We start from the raw sequence: 8188 nt of genomic DNA on the forward strand, positions 1-8188 counted from the left end.
AGTTAAATGGGCGGACACGGTGTGGCCTTTGAAAGTCTTCAAGCCCGATTAAGCCCAACCAAAACTAGACCGGCCTGACCAGTTGACACCCCTAGAGGTATGTATTATGGAACATGGAAGGTTGCAGTTGTTGGGTAACTGGATGAGAGCTGTACCTCAGATACGAGGTACGCTCGGTTGGGCATACTACAATGTCTTTTTTTTTTTTTGACAATGAGGCATACTACAATGTCTTTTTTTTATTTTTTGATAACGAGGCATACCACAATGTCGTTAATTCTGTTTCTTGTAAACTCATTGGCTAAGCAGTACTGAATGACCCTTATGCCCTCAGAATATCAAGTTATTCCATTGGCATTGGGTTTTGGGGAAGGGGGGGAATCCACGTCCTTTGTAGTGAGTAGTGAGCAGTGAGGTGCAGTGAGCATCGGACGACTGAGAGCATCTGGACATGTGCTCCAAGGAGTTCCTAGCCACCCGATGCTCACTGCACCGGTGCAGTAGCTACAGACGATTTTCACAAAGGGGGGATTGATCCAGAATCCAGATCCTCTCCAAGGCGGGAGAGAGCACTGAGCTCTAGACCCTCTCTTACCCCTCTAGTCTTTCCAATGTGCATCTGCTAGCTAGGAGAGAGTTGCACACACCCCAAGGAACTCTCAGCGATTGGATGTGCATTGGTGGGGTTGGAGGGGTTAGAGAGGATCTGCACACATACGATGTAAGTTGCTAGGACTAATGAGCCATCCCTGGCAGTGTGGCCCTTGGACACAGATGTAGTGGGAGTGAAATGAATGTCTTGTCTCTCATGAAAAGCAGAAATCCCACTAATGTTGCTTTTATTAGTGCTTCCATGGGCCACCACGTTGGCACAAGGGTCACACTATCTTTTAAAGAACCCACTTCTATATGGGAAAAAGAAGCCTGAAAGGCAATGTGACACCCATACATAGAGTGGGGGTGAAACGACCACCCCACCCTTTTGAAAGTTGGAAATCCAACCTCTCTTGATGCTTCCATGTACGCTCTCACTAGCCTGTTTAGTGGACCCTCTTCCTATATATATTGTTGTTGTAATGTTTTTTTTTTTTTTTTTTTTCCTGTTGCAAAAGAATGTGGAATCCATGGATGCGAAAAAACAAGTTCGTGGGTCGACATCAGTGAGAAGAGCTCGTGCTGCGGAAGTCCACAATCTCTCAGAAAGGGTCCACTCTTTCTCCACTCTTCATTCTTCTCACTTTCATAGTTTACATAGTTATGCTTAGGAGACTGTTGACATAGTTTCTTTATTATGCTTAGGAGACTGTTGCAGAATCCATATGATAGAGCTTAACAAAAATAGCTTTAATTAAGTTTCCTTGATTGTTCTTCACATGCAGAAGCGTCGAGACAGGATAAATGAGAAAATGAAGGCCTTGCAAGAACTCATTCCCAGATGCAACAAGGTCATTACTGTCAGTCATATATACATACTTCCATTTGTATCTGCAACAAATTGACAAGTTATGTTCTTGTCTAAATTTTGCATTTTTTATAAAGATTTTCTTAACTTACTCCTTTTTCAAAATTTCAGTCAGACAAAGCGTCGATGCTGGATGAAGCAATAGAGTACTTGAAGTCTCTACAGTTACAAGTGCAGGTATACTGTTCCTAACTTCATATACTACTTCATTCACCCCCCCACTGTTTGAGGATTTTTTTTTTGGGGGGGGGGGGGGGAGAGGGAGGATAATTCTTGATTTCTCATCCTCTTGAAATCATTGGATAGAATTCTTTGCTAAATCAGAACCCTTTATAAATGAAATTTGAGTGTATTTTGTCATTAAAACCTTCAAATTAATGGCTGATGTTTTCTATCATGACAGTGGAATAGATGCCAAATATCAGGGCTTGGATTTTGGCTACTTTGGCCAAGGTCTTGCCTCAATTTACTTAGGTTTACAGAACCCTAAGCTGTCTGGGTAAATTTCGGGTTGGGAAAAATATGCAGATGCCATAGGACTATTGATGTTGTGTGGAGATCATTGTTGGGTATGAAGAGACCATATGCATATAAAATGTGCTTAAGTAGAGCTTAGAATGTTGAAATAACTGACTAAAAAGTCTGGAAGGAAAGAATCAAAGATGAGAATATTGAAGGAAAACTTTGAGTTGCAGAATTAGGTGGGTGATTAATGGGAATAGAATATGGCTGTTAATAGTGAACAACGACTAGGGATAGCAGACAGGATGTAGTAGACCCAAGTAGTTAATATAGGGCTTGGTTGGATTGTATTGAGTTGAGGGCTTGAGATAACCTCACCAGTTCAATTGCTAAGTAGTTCCCTCTACATGTCTGATGAACACAGATTTCAAATTTGTTGGCATTGCTCAGTGCTGTGCTCTGGGGTCTTAAGGAAGTAGCCAATTATAGGAATAATGCATTGGAAACCAGATCAATGAAAACTTATTTTTCTCCATCTTGTTTGATACCCTAGAAATGCAGGGACAATGACGAGTTGAAACTTGAAACTACCTCACAGAGGACTCTGTTTTTCAGTTATATGATAGTACTGATGCCCATGTTCACTCTCTTTTGTTTCAAATCGACTTGAGACATCCTTTTTCAACTTTTTTTTGGGAAGTTGAAGACCATAGAGTTCATATTCCAAGTTGTGAGCCTGTCGTCCTGATAATGTGGGCCTCTATACTGCACTCTTACAATTGAGATTCCCCACCTCTGCTATTTTCTTGGTGGTCCCGTCACGGATAAAAATTGGAATCGGATCAGGTGAATCGGCCAATTCAAATTGGATTTGTCTGAGCCCAATCCATTTTCATGCCATTCCATATAGGGACCCTAGGGTTCAGGCGGAATGTGGCCTGATTCCCGACCAGTTCCTGCCAATATGGAATGGAATCAGCTGGACCCAATGCGGATACCGGTTCCTTGTTTTAATACACTGGGTACCATTGTATCCTTCAAACATGAATCACCAACTTTTAGCTTGAGTGTGAATAAACTACACAGGAGTGGTTTTCACATGTAAAATCTCTTTCCTAAGCCAAAAGAACATGGACCACCCAAGGTGTTGACTGCTATAAGAGCAAGTAGGATTCCCATTGCATTCACTGCTGTTGAGAGTTGCAATAAGTTTCATTTTGGGTGAGAGTTGGTGAGACTCCCAAATTTCCCTCTTCTTGTGGAAGGCATGCAGACCTTCAGTCACTAATAGAGGAATTCATTTGTAATTTCTTTTTCAACCGTCAAATCTTTTTATTTTCTTTTGGTTATTACTGTATGTAATTTATCATTACTTGGATGAAAATAATACTCACCATTTTGAGCAGATGATGTCCATGGGATGCAGCATGGTACATATGATGTTCCCCGGTGTCCAGCAGTACATTCCTCCGATGGGCTTGGGGATGGGGCTGGGGATGGGGATGGGCATTGATATGGGTATGAACAGACCAATGCTGCCATTTCCTTCGATGTTACCTGGCTCAGCCATGCCTAACCGAGCTGCAGCAGCTCATCTTAGTCCAGGTCTCCCTTTGCCTCCATTTCATCTATCCACTGTTTCTACTCCCGGTCAATCCAGAATGCAAGCACCGAACCAGTTAGATCCAGCAACGGAATCAATGGGTGTCCAGAGTCTCAACCAGCAACAGGTCCCAAGTTCTGCTTCCATATCAACAGTACCTTGGCCTCCACCAGATCCAGGTATATCACCTCCTCAAGTTTGTTCAGTACTTGGTCATATTTATCATCAATTATTGGCTACATTTGTTCTCACTGAGCATGAACATCGTATCAAACCATCACCTTAAGAAACCCATCTTTGCCTGCTAACAACTGACCAACCACGCAATCCACAAAACACACCATAATGGCTGCCTTGTAAATTTGTCATGTGGACGTTGAGCCAAACTACAAATTGAACATGTTCTAACAATTGATTTAAGCATTGCAGATTCAGGCCATGGACCAGCCAAGCACCGGAAAGGGAGTTGATACTCCTGAAAATTACCCGTCTGGTAGGTTGATTGATCTCTTATAATATCATTTTGTTCTCTTAATTTTCCTTGACTTGAAGTAGCCCTTATGTTAGACCTCATAGAAGAAAAAAGATGAGTGATTCTATAGCGTGAGAATGTCAGCACTGTTTATTATGGTTTGATTTTGATTCTTGTAAGACTGTAATCGTGGTTTCTTTATGCAGAGCAGCATTTCTTACAGACATATACAAAAGTGCAGGTCACGCCTTTGGATGAACGTTACATACGAGGAAATTTTTCAGAATAGCGTTCTGAAAGAGATTGTAAAGCCAATAGCTAGGATCCTCTAATCGGGTAAATATTTGGCCAAGATGTTTCTCAGTTTTTTTTTTGGGGGGTGGGGGTGGTTCCATTGACTAGTTGATCTTGATGCATATAATGTCATATTATATAGGTCTTGATGTAGTCCATCCCACAGGTAATCTTTAAGCAAGGATGAGTATATTATCTGGTATGCAGATAGGCAGTGGAAGGCTCTGCCTGCGAAGTTTTGTAGAGAGAGAGAGAGAGAGAGAGAGAGAGAGAGAGAGAGAGAGAGATTAGTAGTAGTAGTAGTAGTAGTAGTAGTATTATTTAGTATCTCTTCAGACACCCTCGACTGAATGTACGATATAACCCGGCTAAGGTGTAATTATTGCCCTAAAAATCCTTGGTTTACTCTTTCATTATATATGTGGAATATCTTTTCTTTTCAACATTCTAGTTGGTATGAGTTTTGTTTGATGACCATGGGTAAGATTTGGGTTGTTCCAAAAGGGAAAAAAGGCAGCATCTGGTTCAGTACATGTACTGAGAGAGGGAGCTCGAAATTACAATTGTTTGCTTACAACTTGAAAGCATCTGCAGGCACATAACAATTAGAACCAGAGGGATATGTGTACTACAGAACCCAACACTTCTTTGTCTCCATTTACAGTAGCATTTCCTTAAATTCTGTTAGGTCTCCTCTCAGGAGGGGACAACAAGGATAATCATAATCCAAAAGGGTGATGTGATATTTTTTGGTAAACAGAAGTCTATTCATTAACGCGATAGATGACAGATTACACAGTTCTGCCAGCCAGGGAGTGGAGTGTGGCCAATCTTTCCTGCTCGAAACAGGCAATGTCTTCCTAGCTAGGGAGTCAGCTACAAAGGTAAATCCGTTTTCATTTTGGAATCGTGAGATGAACTTTCTTGGGAGTGAGATCTCTTTTTGGTTCTTGTACTTTTCCATGAATGAAAGAGGAAAGAGAAGGAAAAGAGTATGCTCTCTTGTGTTCTTCGTATTGGGTTGTAGTATGATGACATTCTCTTTATCAAGGAAGGTATTTTGGTCTTTCTGTATTTATCACAGTGGGTTTTAAGGTGAGAGTATTATAATCTTGTAAATCCACCTTGGTTTGGTGAGTTGCTGTGTGATCAAAAAGAGTTTTTTTTCTTTCAGTATTATCTATATAGAGAAGATCTTGTAATTCGGTTATTAATTATGGTGGAAGTCTTTTCTTGACGAAGTTTCGTGGTTTTTGTTCCTTTTTCTTGAAAAGGTTTTCCACATTAAATTGGTGTGTGCTTTTGTAGTTGAGTTGATTTGTTCAGTCTTGTACGTTATCTCAACATATGAGATGCGATGGGAAAGATACCCCTTGATTTTTTTTCCTTTTTTATACTTAGGGTGTCCGGATTTTTGACCTGACTAGTCCCTGGGGTCACTGTGATACTGCTTACATAAGATCAGGTCAGTTCGAGATGGAAACTCTCGTGCGGTAGCCTTAAGAAGCTAGGTGCAGCGGTGAAGACTTTATCACGGGACCTCGCTTCTTGAGGTGGCGTATCGTATCCCCTCCACTCAGATTGGGAAAAAACAAAAAGGGGAATGATGCCCCAAGAATTAAAATTTCCATTATATTGCTTTGGGTATGAATGATTTAGATCAACTAGAGAACAGAATTGGATTACTTGTAGGAGGAATCACCAGACATGACACACCAACAATTGAAGCAAGAGAAGTGGTAGCTAAAGAAAATCTGTAATTTTTTTCAATGCCTAGTTCTTTTCTGTTAATAACTCATGTACATCAGTGTAGACCACCGATTGAGATGCCCTGGCAAAAAAAGTGGCCCTTTTTACTGGGTCCTGTAGCCATTGTTTAACACCAGAGAATACTTATCCGAAGGTGTTCAAAACATCAAAATCCTCTTGTTTCTGAAGCGGGTTTGCAATCTTTTTAGTTTGTTCAATGCAGCATTGATACTGATCCCTCGAAGAGTAGATAAATGGCAATCCCAGAATGGACATGATAGCTCTAGATTCTCTAACTTTTATAGGGATACTTTTGGGGCCAGGGCCTAGAACAGTTTGGGTGTCTTAACAAAGAATAATAATATTGAATCAAGTCTCGTCATTGGTATATGTTCCCGAGTTAAGTATCAAAGATTAGGGAAAGGGTTGGGGGTTGGGGGTTGGGGGTTGGGGATTGGGGATTCCTCTAGTTTTCGGTAATTTAGCGTCATATACCAATCACAGGGCTGAACACAGGAGGGTAAAAGGGTCCTTTCCAAAGAGGGAGGAGAGAGGATGACACATGCTAAGCATTCAATGGTGCACCCAGCCATTTCCCCAAAGATTAGTGATGAGAATTGCATGAGATAAAATGAAAGAGCATTTCCCACACTACCAGGGGAGGATTCAGGATTCAGGATTTTGAACTCCACATCAATGGATGTTTTGGAAAAAGAATCACTCATGTGGGGTTCATATTTTGAAAAGCAAATAAGAAAAAAAAATAAAAATTTATGTGAAAATGAAACTGAAAATTGGTAGCATAACAATCAATTTCCCTGATAAAATATTTTATAAGACAAGAGATTAGTGCCTGGTTGCATGACCCCTACATCAGCATGGGGCCAATGAGAGCATTTTGGGGGAATCAAGAAGAATGAGATTTTTAGTGTTTTCACAAAACTAGTTTCTAGTTATAGAACTAAAGTCCATCAGCTGAAACCTCTATAAGAAAAAAATACCACCCAAATACATCAAACCATAGCCATACAACTTGAACAAGAGAACAAAAATATTTCTTTTGAAATGGTATTGACAGTTTTGATTCCATTTGGTACCTAACTTGTATTTTGGTACTGATCCCGTTGGGAATCCTACCCCAGAACTATCCTGTCCCATTTATTATTTGGCACAAAAATCAGATCCTAGTACCATCCCATTTATTAATGGAAAGGTCCGTTATATCAGGTTTTAGTGGGGCAGTTCTAGGACGATTCCCGGTTATGGTTGCAAATTGACACCCTTAGTTTTCAGGGGTGTGCAAGGGAGAAATGTGGAGTGTGGGGAAGGAAGAGAAGCATAAGGTAGCAAGAGGCCATTGACTGGAGATAGTGGTGATACCCAACAGTGTTTTCGCTCTTTGAAGAGATGAATCTAACGCTCGTTGTGGTAGTTGTATAGGCAAAGTTGAAAATACGACGCGTATCATGCCCACGCCCCACCCAAAAAATAAAAAATATATGTCAACATGAGATATCTACTCTTGGTGCATTTTACCCTAATATTAAAAATTAAACTTTCATCAACAAACAACACAATAGGAAATATGCAAAAAACCTTTATTAATGGATAGGCATTATTTAGCTACTCAATACATCAGAGAGTACACTACCAGTCCCACTTCTTCCAATAACCACTATCTCTATGCTTGCTGTAAAATATACCATCCTCTGTTACCTGCCAATAACAATCCCCATTAACACCAAGAAAATCCCCGCAATCTTTGGCATCTTTTTCCATATTGAAGATATCAAACTCTTTATGTCCCAACTCATAATTCATCTGGCATTTAAAGTTTGTATTTTCAAAGTAGCTAAGATGAAAACTCCAACTAAATTCCTAGCCAGGCTTCAGTGTATGGTTACCAAGATCATCATGTTTGGAATAGCAATGGAGGCCCAAATCATACACATCAAATTTATTTGTAACATACACATGGAATTTTCCTTGCTGAAAGTATGGCTCCACCAACAAGGCCACTGTGAAGGCTAGGACAAGGATGAGCTTCAAGGTATTCATGGGGTTTTCCTATATTGAGGAGAGGGAATTAGCTTTGGACGTAGGGGGTTGCGAAGCTAGCTAGCTGGCCGAGTTCTTCTTGGTTTAT

At 40.5% G+C, this 8188-nt stretch overlaps 1 protein-coding gene across 5 annotated transcripts; it reads left to right on the plus strand.

Moving 5' to 3' along the window:
- The first annotated feature begins 1061 nt into the window (after positions 1-1061).
- On the plus strand, positions 1062-5361 carry LOC122076152 (transcription factor PIF1-like). Of its 5 annotated transcripts, none has more exons than XR_006139449.1 (7): positions 1062-1205; positions 1380-1445; positions 1574-1639; positions 3331-3706; positions 3957-4020; positions 4206-4335; positions 4460-5361. XR_006139449.1 is itself a non-coding variant. In XM_042641462.1 (6 exons), exons 1-5 carry the CDS (start codon positions 1077-1079, stop codon positions 3995-3997), a joined length of 678 nt encoding a protein of 225 aa, XP_042497396.1. In that variant the 5' UTR covers positions 1062-1076; the 3' UTR covers positions 3998-4020; positions 4206-5361. The 5 variants fall into 5 exon arrangements, 3 of the variants coding, with proteins under 3 accessions (XP_042497396.1, XP_042497397.1, XP_042497398.1); XR_006139450.1 differs by having other exon boundaries at positions 4241-4335; XM_042641462.1 differs by having other exon boundaries at positions 4206-5361.
- Positions 5362-8188: the final 2827 nt, after the last annotated feature.

This window comes from Macadamia integrifolia, chromosome 4 (assembly GCF_013358625.1).
Source record: "Macadamia integrifolia cultivar HAES 741 chromosome 4, SCU_Mint_v3, whole genome shotgun sequence".
Lineage (NCBI taxonomy): Eukaryota > Viridiplantae > Streptophyta > Magnoliopsida > Proteales > Proteaceae > Macadamia > Macadamia integrifolia.